The 24,121-nt window shown below is 40.7% G+C and overlaps 1 protein-coding gene across 4 annotated transcripts in view; it reads right to left on the reverse strand.

The window, feature by feature from the left end:
* Positions 1–336: 336 nt before the first annotated feature.
* The window catches only part of RASSF7 (Ras association domain family member 7), a 52,771-nt gene continuing 28,986 nt past the window's right edge, over positions 337–24,121 (reverse strand). For 2 of the 4 annotated variants that reach the window (XM_072118205.1, XM_072118204.1), the window contains exons 2-6: positions 12,353–12,544; positions 10,639–11,534; positions 4,185–4,353; positions 3,033–3,128; positions 337–431 (exon numbers count right to left, since the gene is read on the reverse strand). In XM_072118205.1, the coding sequence (XP_071974306.1) occupies positions 400–431; positions 3,033–3,128; positions 4,185–4,353; positions 10,639–11,534; positions 12,353–12,455 (1,296 nt within the window). In that variant the 5' untranslated portion in view covers positions 12,456–12,544 and the 3' untranslated portion in view covers positions 337–399. Of the gene's footprint in view, positions 432–2,976; positions 3,129–4,184; positions 4,354–10,638; positions 11,535–12,352; positions 12,545–24,121 lie in introns of all 4 variants that reach the window. The other 2 variants (XM_072118207.1, XM_072118208.1) reach the window with 2 other exon arrangements.

Consider the following 24,121-nt stretch of genomic DNA (forward strand, 5'->3'; position numbering starts at 1 on the left):
TTAGGACATGGAAGGGGGAATTGGAGAAACGTGACAACAAAACTCCAGAAAACTGTATAAAATTGTACTTTTTATTACTGAAATAATCATATTTGTGAAAAGTTACAGTATTCTAAATAGACGTGGTAAAGTTTTTCGTTTTTTTCTCCTATTTTCACATTTTAAGTATTCAAACTTTATCCCACTTTTTTTTTTAATACACGTCATAGATTTTATATCAAACAGCCAAGATATTTCTTTATACAAAAGGTATGAAAAGAAATGTATAATACAAAATTATATAAACAATTAGATATATACATATAATATATAGATAGATATTTTTATAACATAGTGTCATTTTATATATAGATAAAACTATTAAAGTGGAAATTCGGGTGGGAATTTAGGAGTCATCCTTCAAGTCCATGAGGTATCCCTTGACGGTAAAACTGTAAAAGAATCAAAAAACATACAGTTTAATAATCTTTTTTTTTTTTTAATTCAAGGAACCTTTAAAAATAATAATAATCTTTTTTTTTTTTTATAGAGCCATCAAATTCCATAGCACTTTACCAATTAATCTTTTGTTTCACAAATGTAAAACCTGAAACGGGAATGGGTCCAGACACTCACAAAATTTCCCTAAAACTGTTATTATGTAGTGATGTAAACCTTTAAAGACAGAGAGGCTCTGGCAGCATTTTTTATTAAGCATTACATGCAGGTATGCTCAAGAGCGATTAGCAAGAAATTGCAGATTAATCTCAAAATCATTTTAGATATACAGAACATGGAATAATTTACAAGATTAAGAAAGGAAAACCCTATATATATTGCCCAAAACAGCATTAGATCACATATTGAATGTAATCGGAATAGCAGCTTGGATTCAATAAGAATAGGAATGAGCTGCAATACCTCATACAACCCGGGAGATGGCGCTATAGTGCAAGAAAGTCTTCAGAGGTTTCTCATCTTTGACAAGTTGTTTTGTTTAAAGATGTTTTGTGGGCGTCTACATCTTTGGCCCCTGCATGCCCCATTCCGATTATCCTATGGTCCGAAAGCTAAATGAGTAGGCCATCAATGTCTGTTACCAGGAAAATCATTGACTCTTCTGGCAGCACGTTGTAGAGTTTTGAGCTGTGATTATCAACATACCTTTTTATTTCTATCCGTTTTTCAATTTCCTAAATATTCCCAGTTTATTCCGTATGCTAATGAGGCAGTTGGTGAGCAAGAGTTGTGTCCTGAGTACAAAAATTACAGCTATTTCTACCTTCTTCACTGACTTCTTCTTCCACTGTCTCCCCATGCTTCTACCTAGACAAATCTCTTGCATATCTGATGGAGAGGGTAGTGGTCCAGGCACGAATAGCAGCTTTTATTATTAGCATATGGATTACATTATTTACTATTATAGATTACAGTATATTAGCTCATTAGCATATGGATTAAAATGGGAATTTCTCAGAAATTGCATAATGGATAGAAATAATGAAGGTATTTTTAAAATCATAAGAGCATTTTTGTACAGCATGCTGCCAGCAGATTATAAAGTGTAGGAGGTTAGGGAATTCCCTTAAATGTGGGGTTTTCTGTTCAATTTATTTCTTTTATCACTTTCCTGCAGTTATCAATATTTCTTTCAATGAAACGGTTATTTCTGCTCCTCTCCTTGCATAACCATCAGGCTTACTATCATGCACTCACAGGAGTAAGATTCCTCTAATGTAGTGAGTAAAAGTCAGAAGTCTTTTCGGATCCTCTGATGTAATACATCTGTGTGAACCCGGCAAATGGCCGAAACTCAGTCCTAAAAAGGACTCAATCCCACATATGGATGTAAGAATTTAATGTCAGCAGCCCATGATCAGCACAGGTCATCAGCCACTGCATGTATATGATGAGCGTCTCCAATCACTGACCTTAAACAGCATTCTACATCCAAAATCCATCATGATAAACCAGGGGGCACTCACTCATAGATCCAGGCCCCGTGACTGTGGTAATCTTCTTATATTGGTTGTCCACAGCCTCCTTTCTTCTAAAATTAACTTTTAAAATTATGCCAAAGAGCCTGAAGGTCTCCTAGGAGCGTTATCAGAGCCCCCTCTGTGCTGCAGTTACATTGGATGTTAAGCTGTGGGGAACAGTGCTGAGGGGGAGTGTCACAGCCTGATAAGCGGGCTACCAGAGCCCTTCTGGTTCATTAGCATAATTGCAAAAGTTGATGTTAGAAGGAAGGACAACATGGATAACAAATATAAGAAGATTACCAAAGTCTTGCATCGATGAGTAAGTGTCCATGGTTTATCATGCTGGATTTTGCTGGTAGATTTTCTATTAATAAAATGAGTTTTACAGTAAAACAATATTGTTGACTTTTCTATATAATAAACCAGGAATATCACATGGGGGTCTGCAATGATTGATTTTGATTGTAAGACACCTACCAATTTGAAATTGATGAAAAATAGGTTAGCAAGATTATTTTACTCAAAATCCCATAGTATACTGTATTTAATAATATAAATTTACAGAAAACTAGAAAAACTCCCAAAGCAAGTAAAATTACTGGTCAGGATTAGATTATAAAAATTAAAATACAGAATCAATGCCAAACACAGTCTCAGGAGGATAGATGCATATCTGTGCCATACCCAAAGCACAGCAGGGCATTCAGCCCCTTGTGATCAGTGAAGATCATTGTGATCAGGAACCAGGTGACCCACAACAGCCAATGAGCGGCTGGAGCGGTCTTATGCCCAATTGTGTCATGGCTGGAAGGGGAAGTACCGGGATCCAGGAAATTAAACGGACAAATCGCAAGATAATGTGATGATGTCTTCATTTATTATCCAATACAATTCCTAATATTTTGGTTCTGGACTGGATAATCCCTTTCGGATCATTCATTTCAATGCTTTTCTTTATCATTCTGAGGCCGTGCAAGAAAGAAAAATAATAAATCAACATGCAAAAAGCACCCACCACCGGGAGAGAGGCAGAAGCAGCGTGCAGAGAGCGAGCGGGTCACACATACACACCCTCAGGGTTCCTGGTAGAGAGAAGAGCGTTCTGCAAGTTACGGGGATGACCCGTTAGATGATTTGAGGTCGATCGTGGAAGGGAATCTGTCGGTCCTAGAAAGAAAGCAAGATGTCATCATTTTCAACTTTCATTGACACTGGATATCAGGTACTGGAATATGTCGGAAAGGTCTTCTCCACCGTAGAAATTTTTATGGGATGAACAGACTTGACAATATACGGAGACACTCAGCGACCAACTTAGGTCTGTAAGGAGAAATTAGCCAGGAAGTGTTCAATATCCCTGCAGCGCCTCTACAGGTGGAGCCGAATAGCACAAAATAACCAAAACTGATCATTTCTGTAATGAAGAATAGAATAGGGTCACTCTTCTGAGTAAGTAGACATTCTCCATGATGATACAGGAAATGGGATACTCGCTGTTAAGGTAGAATTCCGATAAAATTTTTATGGAGCTAAATAAAGATATCAAGGGTCCTTGTTTGGATTCCAAGGAGGTTTGTTCTTAAGTTGAATATGTATGTAAGTCGAAACTGTATATTTTATAATTGAAGTTCTAGACAATTTTTTTTTTTGCCCCAGTGAAATTTTTTTTGCTGTAATGGGACCAAGGATTATCAACAAAGCTTCATTACAGACACCTTACAGCTGATCATTGCAGCCTAGGACTAAAGTAATAGCATCCAGAGAGCTTCACGAGAGGTCACAGTGGGCAGAGGGGTCCGTCTGTAACTAGGGGTCGTCTGTAAGTCGGGTGTCCTTAAGTAGGGGACCGTCTGTATTTTGATGCCGAAGATGGGATTTGCCACCTACAGAAAGAGCCTTCAGAGACAAACCTGAAAGTAAGTTTGGGCAGCAGTGAGAAGTTCCAGCAAACCTTGGATCCACAAAGACAAATAGTTCTAAAATGAAGGTAAAGCTGGGGAAATGCCAAGCAGGGCCAGAGTATTAAGCTGTACAGGGTGAAACAAGTCACCTTAAATTTTGCCAGGAAACGTGCAAGCTGCCATATTGGATTCAAAAGTATGGGGCAAGCTACAGACAAATCACAATACCAGATCTTAGTGGGTACCATCTGTATATTCTGCTCTTTAATTTGGGTTGTTACCCATACATGTACATAAGGAACATTTAGACCAACATCCATACCTCTACTTCTGTGCTGTCCCTCCCATTGAGTGATACCCGCATCAGAAAAAGACTCTTCGTCAAGTCGAATTTGGCCATTCATGACTGTAGAACCAGTCTGTAGGATGAACTGTTGGAGGTTGCACTGTCGGAGGTCCTTATTGAGGTCTTCCAGCTCCTGATTCCTTTCCTGGAGAAAGAATTAACACAAAATCCCATTGGTTTGTTATAGATCACTGAGCACAAAAAAAAATTTCAATTTCAAGACAGAGAATCTGGTACTACCCCCCACCCCTTCACCTTTTTATAGACTTTAACCTCTTGAGGATTTTTCTAGTCATACCGAAATTAACAGGGATCAACTATTTTCTTTGGAACTTAGACATCCAGCAAGGATGGATATGTTGAGCATATGGGCAGGAAACAATTCCTATATAATATAATGCAAGTATATTCATGGTGGATCTGGGTAAATGGCTTTCAAGTCATAAACTGGTGACTCCAGTAGCTTCTCCATACTGATAGAGACCTACATAGGGTCAGGGTGATTTGGGACACTAAACCACCCACAGGTCTTTATGGATCGCTGTTTTAATGTCCCAAACAGTCTTTATGCTCCTGCTATTAAAATAAGAAACATTTATGCTCTCATTATTCCGCTGCGCCCCAGGCCTGCGCAGTGATAGCGGCGCTCTACACTCCGGCTTCGTTGAAGTACTGTGCAGGCACGAGGAGCTCTAGATATGGGTCCAATGCGCCTCATTGGACCCATCTCTCAGTAAGTATATATTTTTATGATAGTGCCCATGGAGGGACTTGCTAAAGGGTGATTTAGGACACTAAACCACCAGTCCATAAGGATCCATGAGTGCCTGAAATCACCCTGACAGGTCCTGTTTAAAGTGGTCCCTCCACCAACTCCAGCTGTTGAACAGGCATACAGCAGGCATCCTTCAAAAAGTGCAACTCCATAGATTCCAGCATTGGTGAAATTTTTTCCCAGCCTTTTTCTTCTGGGAAGCTTTAGTTCAATAGACATAGTAGATCATGTCTTAAGGGGGTTATTCAGGATCCTAAGATGTATGTGTATGTTTAGGAATCAATGGTAAATGTTAAAGGGCATAAAATCATGGTGGAATAGAAATCTCGATCCGGGATAGTTTTCTATGGATTTCCGCAGACAATAGAGTCACAGTTATGGCAACTTAAAAAAACCCAAATTACTACCGTTAGGTGTGATGTAGTAGTGGGACATTGTAGTCTTATATTAACATGTTGTCTCTCTATATGACATATCTGCAGTATAATTTAGCTCACACTTTAAATAGGGCAAGGTATAATTCTATACGATCAACGCAACACCAGAAAGCTGGCCAAAGCCTCGCCCATCCTCAGTGACCAATAGTCAGATCCCATACACTACTCAGCTACTGTATTCAGAGCCGCCACTAGGAAGTTTGAATAATAATAATAATAATAATAATAATAAGAAGAAGAATAATCCAGCTCTGTGTGCACAGTGAGTTCCCTGCACCTGGGAAGGGAGGAGGGTTTTAAGTGACTTGGGGCCCCTTCTCCTCCTCAGGGCCCCTGAACACAGTCACAATTAACTCCTCCCCGATGGCGGCCCTGACTGTATTAAGCAGTAGTTTTAAAATGCATTACGTGTAGAGATGAGCGAGCACTAAAATGCTCGAGTGCTCGTTATTCGAGACGAACTTTTCCAGATGCTCGAGTGCTCGTCTCGAATAACGAGCCCCATTGAAGTCAATGGGAGACTCGAGCATTTTTCAAAGGGACCATGGTTCGGGAATAAAATGTGTTAATTAATTGAAAAAGAATGTCTTCTGATAAGTTAGCAGATGTATGCAAACATCTGCAATCTATTCTTCACTGTTCCGCGCGTATATTATCTCCCGACAAGTTAGCAGATGTGAAGAACAGTGAAGAATAGAATAAAAACAGTGAACACAGGATCATTTAAGTGAAAAACACAGTGAAGAATAGATTGCAGATGTTCTGCACATCTGCTTACTTGTCGGGAGATACGCTGTCCCGTGCCCCGCTGCTCTCCGTGCCCCGATGTCTCCGTGCCCCGCTGCTCTCCGTGCCCCGCTGCTCTCCGTGCCCCGATGTCTCCATGCCCCATGTCTCCGTGCCCCATGTCTCCGTGCCCCATGTCTCCGTGCTGCCGCTGCCCCATGTCTCCGTGCTGCTCCCCGGTGTCTCTGTGCTGCTCCCCGGTGTCTCTGTGCTGCTCACCGTGTTCTTCAATGTGTTCTTCACACATATATAGTTCTTCACATGCTATTTTGTTCGCACCGTTCCGCGCGTATCTTCCGACAAGTAAGCAGATGTGCCGAACATCTGTAATCTATTCTGCACTGTGTTCTTTACTGTGTTTTTCACTTAAATGATCCTGTGTTCACTGTTTTTATTCTATTCTTCATTGTTCTTCACTGTGTTTTTTTAATTAAATGCTCGATCTCGAGCAGGGGAAATACTCGTCCGAGCAACGAGCCGTCTCGAGTACCTTAATACTCGAACGAGCATCAAGCTCGGACGAGTATACTCGCTCATCTCTAATTACGTGCCATGTGTGGGGCTGCGCCAAGACTGGTCTTTGTTAGGAAGGAATTAAAAGCATTTTTGACTATTCCATTTTGACTCTCATCTTCCTGTCATTCATGAGCCGTAACCAATTCTATTTCCCATTCATAAAGATATATTTTCTGATGCCATCATTTGTTTATAGAAAAGTACAAAATCAACTGCAAAAATCATATTAATTTTAGATTACATGAGTGGAGGGGGGTGACTGCCTTTTTGGGTTTCATTTTAATTCAATATGTGGCAGAAATGTAACTTTTAAGTTACATTTCAAAAAAACTTTAAAGATAAAGAAAAGTTATCACTAGGATTAAGGACTGTAAACCAACCAAACTTAGGCTGTATTCACACACATGTATGGGGGATGTATATACGGCCGATGTACGTCCCCCATACACTTCTATGGGCTCACGTGTCCTATCCTATCTTTTCCCGTATTACGGCGCCGTGGCCCGTATGTTCCTATGGAGAGGGGCGGGGGTGAGCAGCGCAGGTGTAAGTCCCTTATTTCAGGATCTATTCTTAACAGCTATGTAGCCCAGAGCCCCTCTTTCTCATTTGCATATATTTTAAAGCCTTTTTTGCAAGCACAAGGGCATAAGAAACAAAAAGAAGAGTGGATTCCTGCTGGGGGGGGGGGGGTATCGGACACCAGCACGTTAGTGCATTTGGTTTACAATCCTTCATCCTGGTGGTAGATTTCGTTTAAATTGTTTTTCCTTGCATACTCTGCACTCATAACTATTTTGGGGGGGAGGAGAGTTTGTAAAGGTACTTTTTTCCGTATATATAACAGATGTTAATTAATCCTAAGCAGACCCTAACTAGATGAATCTCTGACCGATTGGAACTACCCTTGCTATACTCTTGACTAGATTTCAGTTTTGTTTTTTTTTTTAATGTTGGTCTGTAGTTCTAAGTGGTAACGCTACAAGTGATTATGACAAACTGATGATATGGCTTTCTGTCTTGATATGTGATCTGTGTTCCTTTAAAAAGGACATTACCACCAGGATGAAGGATTGTAAACCAAGCACACTGACATACTGGTGTGTGCCCCCTATGGCAGGGTCTGCTCTTCTTTTAGCTTCTTATTCCCTGGTTTTTATAAAAAAAAGGATTTTAGAATGATTTAAATGGATGTTTTAATGGAGCCTGGAGCCCCTCAGACTCATTTGCATAATTTATAAAGCAATTTATTCTTAAAAACAAGGATATAAAAAGCTTAAAGAAAAGTGGATCCTGCCAGAGGGGGCACACAACAGTATGTCAGTGTGCTTGGTTTACATACCTTCATCCTGGTGGTGGATGCCCTTCAAGCAAGGTGAAAAGTCTGACTACATCACACATATATCAGAAATAGTGCAAACTGCATGATGTGCAGTTTTATTGTGTAGTGTGTGACAGTCATGAAATGTTTTGCACGATATTCGGGAATCTGGCGCCCCCCGCACTGCTTCGGCAGAATGCACTTTTTTTTGTGCACCCTTAACATAGGGCGTGCAAAACAATTCTGTTGGATACTGCATGATAAACATGGTGCACAGTCTGACTTTGCACCGAAACTCTCATTTCAGTGCAGAATTTTGTGTCATGTCAGGTATAGTGCAGCTGTGATACAAATGACTCGCTGACACTTTATAAATACATGTACAAGCAGTTTGCACTGAAAAGTCAGACTGAAAACTGGTGCAGGGGTGGTAATAAAATGTGGAACAACTACCGCAAAACATCCAACACGGCAAATAAGATTTTTCATTCTCCAGTGGTCAGTATCTTTCATGACTTGTAAAGGGGAAACTGACAGCAATAAGTGGTCCAGATCAGAAAATGTTCTGTTCTGTTCTGATTTAGTTTTCCTTTGTGGAGTCATACTGGGCCACGCTTTTGGTTACAATTAGGAAACTACCTGACACATCCAGAGTGTAATTTGAAGCTGCCAGACCTGACCCAAATACAAATTGTATACCAGACCCAATCACCTATAATGTATTGTTAATAGTTCGAATGATAAAAGTCTTTATTTATAAAGGACCATCATATTCTGCATCGCTTTATAGTAGTAATCTCTTTGGGGAGAGGATATATTGTGGACTCCTCAAGGCTCCAGGTCTGGGTTTGACCGCTCCCTCTACCAACCTGGATGCGTCCAACACTCCTCTGCCGTACCGTGTTCTTAAATAAAACTAGGGCCGGTGTCAGCACTGGGCATACCTGGGTAAGTGCCAGGGCCCAGAGGGCCCTGGAGGGGCCCACATAAGGCTGTATCTAATCGAATTCATAGGTTGTGCGGGGGCTGTATATAAAATAACTATAAGGGGGCTGTTTGGGATGATAAACTAGGGAACCTTTAGTTTCTGAATTTTTAATTCCGCCACGTGAGTTTACTGCAAAAGGGGCTCACTGAGGTTCTGTCACCCAGTGGCCTACTGAAACCTGGAGCCAACCCTGGATAAAACATAAATTTCTATCCTGGTAGATCTTTAGTATAACTGACACATTACTTCTGCATCATGAAAACCCTGAGACAGAGAGAGAGTAGCAACTACTAACATAGTGGTCACCCTTTTTAACCATATCCATAGAGTGATTATCAAAAAGCAGATTCGAACCATGAAGGCATTAGAACACAAATTGGGGGATTCACAAGAGGGAGCTGTTGTGTTCCTAAAAATTCAAAAACAAAAATGCTGCCTTAAATTTTATTCTTATACCTCACCAGCGTCTATTACATACCGTAAGTCAAATACTATAGAGATTATTTTGGAACATTAAATGGCAAATCTCACTCAACTCTGACTCATTCTGACTTATTCTTTAACTAAATAAACCACTTCAATGGTGGTAAAAAAGGGTCATTATGTGATCAAATTGTTAATCCCTAGAAACACAATAAAAGAAAAAAAAAATCATAAAAATAAACATTTTTAAAAATTCCTTTATTCAAAAGGGGCAAACACTGAATAAGTGAGTCACACTGCTGAAACACAGATGAAAAATCTCATGTTTTACAATATTCTTTATATATCCGGACGGGGTCAGATACTACATTATGTTGGAAAAAAAAAATTTTGTTTGCCCTATTCCTTTTTAAAGGAACAATAAAACTTTATACATGCTACAACAAAAATTGGAATAAAATAAAAAAAAAAACATGGGGGTAATCTCCAGCAGATCTCTTCGGTCTTCATCTGGTATGTGGCTAAAGGGACAGATCTTAGTGATCGGTGCAGATCAGGAGGGGGTGGGTGAAGCTGCTGCTCCAGACAGTTGTTTTGCAATTAAGACAATAAAAGGAGAAAGGAAAGTAGGAGATGAAAGGAGGAAGTGCTGGGATTATTTTGGAGCATTGCCTTGAGATGAGAAAATTACTCAAGCCTCCACAATCGAGGCAGTTAATGGAAATCAAGGAACAGACACAAGTGCTAACTACTACCTACAATGTTCTATTTACACACATATTTATATATTTATAGCTTTTATTGCCGATAATATTAACCTCATGCAATCCAGGAGAATTGGTGTACATGAATCACTTTATATTCATCTAGAAAGTTTTACATTCTTTGTCCCAGATGACAATCTCATTCTAAACCAATGAAAAAAAAACCCATCATGGTTGCTAGGGGCAAAAACAAAGACAGATGTTCTTCTCAACAGTTTTATGAATGGGCGCCCCCTGTCCCATCCATATGCTTTTATATGCATTGCCATAGACATTGTCTGTGCAGTCATCCTTAGCTAAAAGTATAATATGCAGATACAGGAGGTCCGTATGAAAGAAGCAGCCTTGAAGCAAGAAGATGCAGCGATTTTACATGCATAAGCCAAGCCTGGTTTTGCTACAGGTGAGCAGTAAGCCTACCTCTAGGTTTCTTCTGGCCTCCTCACAAGCTCTTTCCACATTAGAAAGATTACTATCCAGTTCTTGGCTCTGTACAATCTTGGCCTCCAGTTCCTTCCTCATTTTTGCCACCATTTCTTCAATGTCAGCAGGACTAGGTTCTCCCGAAAGTCTTTTTGAGGTCTCTTTCTGGATTTCCTGCTCTAAGGCTTCAGTCCTATCGCTCAGTTCTTTAATCTTTAGGGTGTAGTCCTCCATTGTAGCTCTTAATTGTCTCATCTTATCTTGTCTTTTTTGCTCATCTGTTCTTTCTCTTTCTAGCTCATCCAACCAAAACATCTCCTCAGCCAACTCAGCATCATTTCGGTGGATAAGTCGTTCCAAATAAGCAATCTCATCCTCCTCCTCGTGAGGTCCGCCAGCTCTGCCCCTTTCCCATGTCTGGATGTCTTTGCCTATAGAATCATTTTGCATTTCCAGTGCTTTGAGTTGCTCTTGTTGCTGTAGCACCTGCTTGAATATGTCCTCTTTGGTAGGTGGCCTATGGGTAGTGTCTTTACCTACTGTGCCATTTTGATACTTCTGTCTATGCTTAAGCAAAATATCATTTGAGCTGGAAGGTCCCAAATTAAAAGTCAATGATTTCTTAGGCTCTTTTGACTTTTTGAATTCTGTAGCTTGTGCCCGGGGATTAAGAGGCAGACTGGACCTCACCAAAGTTCTTTCTGGAGGAGGAGGAGGAACACTGTCCGAGGAGGGCCGTTCAGCTAAACTGGGTCCTGTGCGTTTTAATACAAAATGGACATCATTGGCGTATTGTCCACTCTTGGCCAAGTATTCCAAAGGTCTCTCATGAGGCAGAAGTTGCCTTTCTTTGTCCCGCAGAGTCTGTATAAGAACATATCGTCCTGTCTGACCTGTAAGATAATGTAAGTAGGTGTCAGCATCAAATAGAAACATGCCAATCCAAAAGAACATCCATCAACGACCCCTTCTTTATAGTCATGTGAGCATAGAGGTGTTTCTAGATACCTCTGGTGGTGGCTTATTTCTCAAGAACTCAATAATGGTGCATGTTGTAATATAACTACCCAATACCTATCTCCTCCGCCTCTCAATGGAAGAAAGTTAGGAGGGTCCCTTACAACTTAGATAGTGTCCATCCCTCCGAAATGTGCGATTTGGTCATGGTAGCTTTAGACTTTCAGATAAGTACTTTCTATAAAAAAAAGCTAATTTCCTATATAGGCTTAGATATTTAGGAAGCCAATGATAGGAACCACATTTATTATTTTCCAATAACGGTTACTTTTCGGAGAACAGGAATCCCCTACCACCAGCGGGAAAATTTTGCATGGGCCGCTGACCCTATAAAAGCTAATGGAGATTTGCCCTGACAAAGTGAAGGCAATGTTCTTTCCAAAACTCCAAAAGATTTCAATGAATAAGGCTAAGCAGAACTTATTCTGGTCTTGTAGGTGAGGGCTCCTGAGGTAGCACATTGCATTACATGTATGTAACATGAAAGTAAACCATTAACAATCCATAATTGGTATTGTAGTGATATTGTTCAACAAATGTATGCTATGATGGTTCTGATTTTATGACCATTAGACCTTATAACTGCATTCCCAGTGCATCTAGATGCCATGATTTCTGTAATCTTGTTATCTACAATGGATTTATGACAGCTATAAACTATTAAAACACTCAAACTGTAAAACTCAGCACTCACCTATGGCCTGGGCCAGAGCGATGACCACATCCTGGCAGGAAGTCTTCTCTGTCACACCACAGACAACTCTTTGGATCCCATCTACCCAGACTTTCAATTCCATGCTGAAGACAAGTGATTTGGAGCAGGAAAGAATGGGTGAAGTGGATGATGATCAGTTTAGCATCTCATCACAGGTCACAGTATGTTCACCTAAGGAGAAGAGAAGAAAGTTTTAGAAGGTAGAAATATTGTCCTGAGGACCATCCAAGATTATAAAAAAAAGCAATTTAATGAGACATCTTTATAGGGGGACAACATTTCTCTCAGAACATTCAAACGTAATGACGAGGAAGAAACTCAAAAACTTTGCCTAGAAAAACATCAGCGATCATTTGCATTCTCCGGGACACATCAGACATGACTGCCTTCACTGTGGGAAGTTACATTGTGTGATCCAGAAGACAAAAATTATGTACACACCCATGTGGAGGAAGAAGTCTTCTTGATATCAGCGGTGTGATAATTGGTGGCGTCAATAGGTTGACTGACACAGGAATGTGTTTATGAACGGAAAAAAACCCTTGGAAAAGAAGGTGGAAGGAAAGATGGGTGCAACTCCTTCAAACGGGAGGAGGCAATGAGTCACCATAGAAAAATCCTGAGCAATGACAAGCAAATCAAGTGGAGGTATATTTATATCCATACATGTACACAATACCATGTCTCACTGTATCGAGTCATTATAGAGCAAACACAGGGAAGGAAGTAACTACCAACACAGGATACAATATGTAGGTGACACTGGATTTTTAAGGGGACAATATAATTTGTATATAAAAAAAAAAACTGGATCCCAATTTCTAAACTCCGTAATATATCATTAAAGTACTGAGGAAACTTTGCATGAAGCTGGGCTTGGTCACACAGCACTGCCCAAACCCGGAGCCAAACTCTGGTCAACAAAAACAAGTGTACTGTGAGAGCACCACTGCTCCATTCATATTGGGGGCCACTGTTTTTGTAAATCCTCCTAGCTTTTCAAAGAGACTTCAACCTACAACTTACCAAGCACAGTGCCAAACATAGTATTGTGGCTTTGCTCGGTACTGCAGCTCCAATGAATGAACATAACATCATGAACACCCAAAAATCTGATATCTTATATACAGGTTGTTAAATATTGTGCTCCCAAAAACCATTTTTTACTTCTTCAAGGTGTAAACAAGTTGCAAGTAGTAAACCAAAAGGTTCCCCCAAGTGAAGTTTATCTTACCGACCCCCAGTCAATAGTCTACACCCCTACAGGAGTTAACAACAGTATCTCGGCACCCATGGCACTTTTCAGGAATTGTCACCAAGCTCACATCAATCAGCTCAGCGCTTCTGTTCCTGGCGAGACTATTGTGACTGCTAACAATTGTACGGCCGCAGCAACGTTTTCCCAGAAGTGTAAATCTTCAGCTCCCATTATACAGGACAGCTTTATAAAGGACAATGTAGGTATAATTATCCTAGAGCACTGAACAGGTTAAAATCGTTAGTGCCGAATGGAGGTAGACGTAATAATAATGGTGTAATTTGCATTTTAGAAATAAGAAAACAATGTGAAGAATGCAGACACTGCTCGGTAAGCTAATGAATAGTATGAAGTCACCGCCGAAAAACTGCAAGGACAGCAACCAAACCCTTAGGAAACATAAGTGGCTTGATACAATTACCATAATAATCCGCTCCGAAGACGAGAAATATTTATAGAACATTCTCCTTTACACGCTATTTATACATACACATCATTTACACAGTTGAGTAACTTTCCTAGTAAGGGCCGATCCTAAGTTACAGTCTGTACCGTAGTACAGAGCTGCATTAACCTTTTTCTTTTTGCCACCGCTGGAATCCAACATTTTGCATGCTATTTTTAGTCCGTTTTAAGCATGCAAATCTTCTCTTCTTAGCTGTTCTGATGCGTTTGAAAACACATGCGTTACCGCCACGTGTGAATGCACCCTGAAAGGGCTTGTTCAATTCCCATTAAAACAGGCCCTGAAGACCAGGTGGCATTGGTGTCATGGATTTCTAAACAAGATGTACCCTTCAGTCTCTGGACTAGAGGTGGAACACATGAGGGGCCATGCTCCATGTATGTAAGGACTGTTTAAAGGTGCCCCAAGTCCATTCTGGGACTCTGTATTTCTCTATAACAAAGTTAGTGGACTAGAGGTGCAGGTAAAGGCTCAAATTGCACAATTATCTGCTCTCCTAGGCCCAAATCCTATGCGTTCTTCACCACTTCCTATCAGCCATCTGGATGGTTATCCCCCTGCCATTGGATGAGTGTATATCCTCCTTCAGGAACAAAACCATATCCAATTAATGGACGACTCCTCTACTATTACTATGTACTACAAGGTTTGGGAACCCTGGCTACTCTTCTGAGACTCCCCTGAACTCTGGAAACTCATGGTCTAGAGTTCTGGATACACCATACTGGGTTAACACCTGTCCTTCCCCTTCTTCCATTTTGATAGGATCTGCTCTATAATTTTTGGCTGTACCAGTTGCCTCATACTCGGGGCCATGGAAACCATGGCTGTTCATGAGCCCATAGAAGTACATAGGGATGTGTGTTAGCAAGTGAAAAAACAGCCAGCACACATCAAAAATATAACGTTATAGAAGAGCCCTAAGTTAGACAACCCCTTCAATCTACCTGGTCACAATGTTAGGTCTTGTGCACAGAAACATAAGAGTGGAAACTACTTTGTCATATAGTATAGCCACGTACAGCCATGTCAAAAATAGTTCCTTTAAGGATCATTTTTTCCATCAGTAGACTGGTTTCCAGGATTAGAATGACAATAATAGCTACAATTCTCTGGTATTGCATCTCAACTCTAGTCAAAGGAGTTGTTAAACATGGCTGCTTTCTTCCAAACATAACATAGCTTGGGTACTATAGCTCAGCTGTATAGAAATTAATGGAATTAAGTTACAACTACACATGGTGAGTCGTGGAGACATTCTTGGAAGAAAATATCTCCTGGACAATCCCTTTAAGTTTATGAAACCGATATGCAATACAACCAACAGCCTGTGGACAGGTGTGGCGCTGTTTTTGAAAAAAGAAGCTACATTTTGTTTGTTTCCCCTGAACAACCACTTTAAGATCAGAACAAGGTAAAGCTGGAGTCAGCCTTGCTCCAAAAAGCAAGACCAGGCATAGCTATATAATACAGTCCCTACTCTACCATTACAGATAATCTACTGTAGAAAAACTTTCATTAAATGAGACTTTGGTTAATAATTATACAGGAAACAATTACTTTAAAGCTGTTTACAGAAAACTCCCATGATATAACTAGAATATACATACCTCAACGAGTAGAGATTCCTTAGATATTTCTTACGGGTGAGTCACCTGCTTTACGAGACCTTACACAGTGCGCCGTGTCCAGATACAAGAAGTAGATACCATTCTTAATGTCTTCTATCTTTAGGTGGCTACACGTTATACATGCAAGATAGAACGTCCATAAGAGAAATGGGTCAGGTGATATCCGCTACTGTTCTGCCTGTAAATGGATCTCAATCTCCCTTTGAAAACCTGATTTTTATTTAGCCCCCACCCCCTGCTCTTCTCCCTCCCCAGTTTCAGGGTAAACGGGAGTGGCTGCTGGACCTGTACTACCAGCCCGCTCTTAGACAAAGACCATATATAGTAGCTAACAAATAAGCCGCTCTTATCCCTGTGCTACTAGTGGACAGGTATAATTAATTCTTATGTCAGGATGGATTTGCAGAAATTGATAGGTTTAAGCCCAAAAATATGGCAGGAGCTTACTCCATAAGTAATGGCCGTCTCAGGGAGGATTTTCTTAGAGTGGTCACAAGTGACGCATAAGAAAAAAATTACAACCCAGGAGATGCTACCGATTCTGGAAAATCTAAAGCAAATTGAAAGTACCAGCAGAGTAGGTGAGATTTTTTTTCAAATTGCAGAAATGAATCAAAATAAAATATTAAAATATATATTTTCTAAAACTTGTTAAATGTCGGAAGTAATTACACTGCAGTTTGCAGTCCCACCTCAACCCTTGTAAATCAGATGTGCGCTTCAAAGCGCTATCATATAAAATAGAACATAAAAAGAATGTATAGAGGCTATGCATTAATCCCTAATAGTAGTCTCTGTGTGTACATGGCATCAATCCCGAGGCTTTTATCTACTATATATTAATAATAACTACCAGGGATGGACTGTTTCAATACTAATAGACTGTAGGTGAGACCTTGGAGCAATGACAGAGAGAAGAGCATTGACACATCTCTACAGCACTAGGTATTTGGGGTTTATTGGACCCCCCTGGCCATGGGTTCAAAACATGACGGCTGCCATGGGACTCATGTAAGAAGAAACCTGCTAGATCATGTAGGACACTGCAGGCATCTAACTAGGGCCTAACCGAGGACAATGAAAACATGGCTAACATCAGTGACTTTCACCTCCTCCCGGGCATTCACTTCCTCCTATACATGACAAAAGAGTCCGAACCTCTCAAGTATCACTCTACAGGTGCATCTCCCAAGACGCCATCTCTCTGTAGAGTGGTTTCGTGTAGAACAATAAGTGTAGTAGATCTTTATGATAATGGATTTATCAGATGCGATCTTAGGTCTGGGTGTGATTGAGCATTGTAATACTCATTAAGGTAAGTAATAAGATTGTAGATTTACATACAGACAGATACATATACATTATTCTGTCACTTACACACCAACATATTCATTGCAACAATGGGAAGACGATGGGATTTCTCTTGTGTTGGGGCTTAATATGGGTCCACTTATGTCTCCTTCAGATCCATTTACCATCAGTAATTTTTGTGGATCACATACCGACCCATAGTTTTTTATGTGGTTCTTCATGTTTCAGTTATTTTCAAAGAAGCTCAGTCTGTGAGAAAAGAGTGGCAGCATACGCCATTTTTTCTGACACAGAAGTCAATGGATCCAAAAAAAATAAATAAAATAATGGGCAACTGGGTTCTTTTCCCTCTTAGCCAACTACCTGTATTTTTTTTACTAGACATAAATATGTACATAGCTAAAACACGGAAATCACACAGATGATTATTTTGCAGACGCCCAAGCCCTAAGAGATCAGGTATCAGACAATTAAAGCCTGAGGTCGTGTTCACATGGGGCGTTTTTGCAGCTTTTTAAACACAGCAAAAAATGCAACTGGGAGGCTTTTTGGCCAAAACACATATGACTTTCCACCGCAACGCATAGATTTTGGAAAGAGCACCTCACGTTTTGCATTACTTCATTCTAAAATGCATTTGTTGCAGTGGAGACACATATGCGTGTTGGTCAAGCGCTTATCACTTGCATTTTTGCTGCATTTAATAACACAGCTAAAATGCCACATGGGAACGCGGACTGAGATACCACACAATACCTTCAAGATACCCTTGTCTCAAAATGGCTACTATTTAAACATCAGACGATACTGAATTTGTGTAGGGTAGGCAGAGGATCTAAGGCCCAATTCACACCTGCATCTGCATTTTCCAATAGACTCCGTTGCCCCATAGGCCTTCAGTTATCAAAAGTGGAAAAGACGTGGGCTGCCACACTATTTTTTTCTGCCATTAATAATGGATTGTTTAATGAAAGCTACTGAATGCAGATGTCAACTTAGCCTCATGACCAGGAGAAATGTCCATGTACAACTCTCAAACAATGGCAGATGTTGGGGCTATGAAGAATCATCATGTAGATATCTCACCAAGTGATATGCTTTGTTCTCATGGAAGAAATGTCTCTTTATGAAGAACAATAGCATGCTCGGCAGAGATGAGTGTGCACGCGAGTCTGGGGATAGGGAGGAGTAGTGGTCAAACAAATGAGCGGTTTGTGAATATCTATGTAATAAGTATGAACTGTAGATGATCCACTGCTTGAAGAGCAGAGACCTACAGTCTAAAATGACCATCTATGGAATAATCATCCCCTAACGAACAGTTATTTGCCTTAGTTTCAAGATGGGTGGTGGTGGTGGGGGGGGGATAATTTTCCATTGGATAAGCGATCCGCAATTTTCCAATGGATAAGCTATCCGCAAGATGAGTTATAAGATCCGTGAGGGGTCTGACAAGTGGATCATGCTCCAGGCATCTGTTTTCGGCCTCCTCTAGTGCAGGAACTCTTCAGGTGATGAAGCCAGAAGCAAATAGCTTCCATCCAATGTATATAGTGGCCATGTCTGATACTGCAGCTCACCTGTTATTCAGCGTTGGAAAGGGTGCAACACCAGAACCATGCCCTGATTCAGCACCGATTTAAAGTCATCTCCAAGCTAGGAAAATCTCTAACAAGCACTAGACATGGTTTCTCATTGACTGCAGGTGGTTCATGGCCAAAAATGTAACCATGTCAAAGAACCTAATGGAAGATGCTGTGTGGACACTAAATGGGTCTCCAAGTGAAGAAAATATTACTGTATAACTATACATACATGTGATATCACCATCTAGTAAACCATTGACCAGTCCCCCGATAGGTCACCTAGAAGAAACACAATGACTTGTGGTCTTCGGCTCAGAAACAAATTGTATTTAAATGAAGCCATTCACTAGATAAACTATTTACTGAGCAAATACGTACAAAAGCCGGCTTTATCATTAGGAAACAAAGCAGAGATGGGTAATGTAGAGCTGTTTGCAGAAGCTTAGCCATGGATCCCATAAAGTAGTCACTTTCCTGTGAGATGTGATCTTCTACAACAATACCGTGTACTAGATCTTTGTCTTCATAACCATCTTATCATTTCCCGTAAACAGCAAAGGCAGAAACCCATTTCCTCTCCATTATCCGCTTTTAATTACACAATTAATTGGGTCTAATTTGCCGCCATGTCTCCCGATCAGCACACGGCTTCTTTGTCTCTTCTGGTACAAAAATATCTCAAAATGAGGCCACATCTGTGAAATATGTCTAACTCAGCACATACCACATGGGCGCTTATGTGTAGAAAACCAGTAGGCCCCATGTGAAGACTCAAGTTGCCCATAGCAACATTGGCTTAATTTTCGTGAGAAAAGTTAAAACTGGCCGTCTCCAATGGATATAGGTTAAGAGGGCAGATTCCTCATTAGGAAGCCCTGAGCGAACGCAAAATTGGTTCACAACAATTTCGGGCCCAGTTTTGTGTAGTTCATAGCCTATGCTATGCACTGGATGGGGCCAGTCATAGCTACTGTTAAATGGTTAGACAGACAGATCTATAGATAGGAAATAGACAAATTATAGGAGGTAGATAACTTGATAGACAGATGATATATAGACAGGAGATAGATGATAAGCATCTTCACCTGGGCATTCAACCAATGGGTATTAAAGAGAGCAATACATCCTGTGCCCCAAAGGTACACATGCAGTGAGCCCCTTTAGGACAGTGGGCCCTGGAAAAATGCCAAGTTTGCCTCCCCCAATGCCAACCTTGGGCACCCATAAACACAAGACAAAATTCAGATGAAACCGATTTACCAAAACTTGCCAACTATCTTGTATGTATGGGGTCCTTCCACTGTCCCCTGAAGAGGGGGATTCAGAATGTTCAATTGGTAATTCCCAATTCATTTCTTCACTAGCAGAATTGCCTTTACATTACATCTTTCTCCAATTTGACAACACGCTCAGCTCTTATGTGTATGGGGTATTCAGAAGGAATATTGGTGGCTAAATCAGACATTGGAAGACCAGCACTTCGAGTAAAAGCAGACTTCGTCCTAAGCACAAAAATAAATCTTACAATTTTGGATTAGAAAAGCCTTCTCTAAATCCCTCTCTGAAAAGGCTTTCCAGACCTCAGAGGATCCGATCCAGTCTTTAGTATTAAATATTCAGCTCCAGCCCCGAGTGGTCATACAGTCATAGCATGTACCATAGCAGGATACAGCCGTTCAGGCCAGGAGAAGGAAAAAGACAAGAAAACACATTTCATTGGTAAAAATGGTAAAAAAAACCCGAATATTAAATGCATTCACGCTTTCATATGTAATAAGTAGTGAGGACAACATTAATAGGGTTTAAAGGGAAAAACTATCCCACAAAGGAACGAAACCCAAAACGATCACTCTCTCGGAAAAGGTGTCAATAACACATGTCTAAGAATAACCCTTAGGTGAAGATGGGTCAGAAGCCTTCGGGGAGGTCATCAATCCACAACATGTCAAATATACATGAGAAATGTCCGAAAAAACTCAACCTGTGCAGAAAAAAAAATCTGCTAGAAGAAATTGACCTAATAAATAACTACCAGTAGGTTGTCAAGTAGAGTAACACCTTCGAAATCATGTTTCTTTAAAGTCGTGGAGGTCGGAGAGTTAAGAAGTGATGTCATGTTCTCTTCACCCAAGGCTGCCTGCTTCGCTGCAATCGATGGTCCTGCATCCACGGACATTATTAATCATATCTCCTAAAGTCTGGATTATGATGCCAATCACAGGAGACAGGACTTTCTGAGGTGGGGAGAGCTTGACTTCGCCTCCAAGTACACAATTCATCCCCCCCCCCCCCCCATCCATGTACAGGTTGGCTGGTTGACCAGATTTCCTATTTCTCAAAACCAAAGCAGCCCACTAGTTGTCATATTGCTCTGGGAATACATGGGCTACACTGCAGGGGTAATGATGGCCACGGGCACATTTTCTGGACCTTGTCACTCTTGTTTGACTTGAGATACCCTCAGTTTTGAAAGACAAGTTGTGTGACCTGGACCATCAAACACACCAGGGCTTAGACGGCACTTAGAGTGATGAGCGCTGGCATTTTCCCTAAGGTACATTACAGTCTCAGAGTTCACCTGAGGTAAGCCTCAGACTTATCTGTGACAGGCCTGGACCTCCGCCACGATAAAAACACAGAAATGTTGGCACTTACCGACTATATTCAATCAAATGCATCTCAGTACACAGCCCACCGCAGGAGAAAACTCCACACAATGATGGATCGGACTTATTTTAGTTGGCAGGAGTTACATAATTCCTGCTAAATATCCTTCAGTTTAGATTATAACTAAAGCTCCATATTCAGCATCGCTTTTAAGATCTAAAAAGTAAATGACATTCATAAAGAGAAAACTTACCCAAAGTCATTGGGTTTTCAATTTATGTATAACACTATGGCAGACATGGTCCCATTAGGTAGAATAAGGGCTAGATATCTGCTATCATGTTCTGGTATAGTAGGATACGAAAATAATCTGGGTTTAAAGGGAAAAAAACAAAACAAAAAAATGAGTGAAATTTGGAAGGGGCTCGCCCCACCCTTTCTCCAAAGTATAGCTCCATACCAGTCCGTGGAACAGTTAAAAATACTATTTACAGCCCATGAGCAAGTGAGGCACAAATTCTAGGGGGAAGGTGTACATTTATTTCCAAATTTTTTAACCAACTCTTATGCTATCACAGATAAGGAAAGATCGATAGTAAGTGATACCTTGGCAACTTTTTAATGGCAATGAGTATAATACACAGTTTAGAACCAAGGAAAAAATCTCCATGTAGGCAGCAAAGTTTTTAGACAACCTTAAAAGGAAATCTACCATCAAAGTCCAGTGTGATAAACCAAGGGCACTTACTCATATATCCAGGAATCGTGACTGTGGTAATCTTCTTATAGTTGTTATCCATGGGCTCCCTCCTTCTAAAATCAACTTTTAAAATTATGCTAATAAGAGAAAATGGCTCTGGGGACATAACCAGAGCCCCCATGCTGTACTTCACAGGTTGTTACACTGTGCAGGATCAGGATCTCCCCCTTCCCCAGCTCCCTCAGCACTTCCCCCTCCCTCTGTCTGCTGTAATCTCATACAGTGGGAGCGGACAGTGTTCCTGCACAGTGTAACAGCCTGTGAAGTTACAGCATGGAGCGGCTTGGGAAACACTCCCAGAGCCTTTCTGCCTCATTAGTATAATTTTTAAAAAGTTGATTTTAGAAGGAAGGAGGCCATGGATTACATTGCCTTAATCTATAAGTAAGTGTCCTTGGTTTTTCATGATTCACTTTGATGGTAGATTTACCTTTAACATTACTGTATAACTTGTATTAGGTAAGCGGTACTACATCACCGTACATGGTATAGTGGCTGCACTTGGTACTGCAGCTCAGTCCAAAAGATATTGTACAGCAAATGAACATTACGGGGAGCCACAAGTTAGGTAAGTATTTCCATAATGGGGACAGGTTTGATGGAAAACCATATAAAATGCATACTAGTTATCTCTGGTGATAAGACCCCCCCCCCCCTTATAAGGCCACTTGTCAACGCAATTTTGGGTGGTCTTGTGAATGAGGTTTCACTGTACTTACTCATATCTAGGAGACGAGGAAGGTTTACTGGAAATGTGCATAGCGGATAATCTCCAGACAAAGCGGACTTTACAGTTTTTGGCCGGATACATGGATAAGGAATGTGTAGACTGGGCTCTATGTCTACATTCCTCGCCCGACGACCTGACTGATGTAAACAACCGCAGAACAACCTGTAGCTTCAGTCTCTTCGTAGTAAATAACGGAAACGGTGGGCTTATGCTAAACCCCTCGAACCCCTTCTAAAAATATGAACATAAATATAACATGAAGTCCTCATTATAGTATGGCACGATCAGTTATACCAAGATACTTCATTGAAACAGAACTGCAATACCGCATGCAACCTGTGGACAGGTGTGGCGCTCTTCTTGAAATGAATAAGACACGTTTTACTAATTCTGAACAATCCCTTTTGCTGTAAAAGTACACCGTGTTTTTGGGTTGCTATGCGGCTCCGCTGATAACATCTGTACTGCTGGAAAATCTCCAGGTTGTCAACGTGCGCACAAAAACTTCCTGTTACCTCATCATCTGTCAATAACAACCGAGTGCAGATCACGTGAGCACAGGGACATGACAGCGCCTAGGATTATTTGTATAGCCAGGACATAGTAAGAGGAAAGCTATTCAGACACTCAGCTCACACTGTGCTGCTTTACTATGCGCTGAGCGTGCACTCACAGAAAGGTTGCGTCTCCCACACACCTTTAGAAAGACATTTACTAAAGAGATCTTATTTATTGTACAGCGCTACAGAATATAATAGCGCTATATAAATAATGATTATTATTACTATTAACGGATAGTATCACAGGGTTCTAAAATGTGCATAACTGTTAATTACACAGGGGTTTATAGTATACTATGTACCATTATAGAGCAGGAGGGGCTAAGCAGATTATTACATAAAGTTCTAACTGTAGGCAGCATGTTCTAGAGCAGGAGGAGCTGATCACATAGTACATAATGTGCTATCTGCAAGTAGCATGTTGTAGAGCAGGTGGAACCGAGCAGATGGTACATATTTGTAGGCAGCGTGTTCTGAGAAGGCTGTACACTGTCATATGTACAGGCATCACGTTATAGAACAGTAGGAGCTGAGCTGATTGTGCATAGTGTCCTATCTGCAAGTAGCATGTTGTAGACCAGGAGAAGCAGCTTGTGCATAGCGTCCCATTTGTAAGTAGCATGCTATAGAGCAGGAGGAGCTGACAGTATAGGACTATCTGTAAACAGCACTTTATAGAGAAGGAGTATCTACAGAGTAATATTGAGCAAGAGTTGAGCCGGATTGTACATAGTGTCCTATCTGCAATTAGCAAGTTATAGACCAGGAGAAGCAGCTTGTGCATAGCGTCCCATTTGTAAGTAGCATGCTATAGAGCAGGAGGAGCTGACAGTATAGGA

Source organism: Engystomops pustulosus, chromosome 7 (genome assembly GCF_040894005.1).
Source record: "Engystomops pustulosus chromosome 7, aEngPut4.maternal, whole genome shotgun sequence".
Classification (NCBI taxonomy): domain Eukaryota; kingdom Metazoa; phylum Chordata; class Amphibia; order Anura; family Leptodactylidae; genus Engystomops; species Engystomops pustulosus.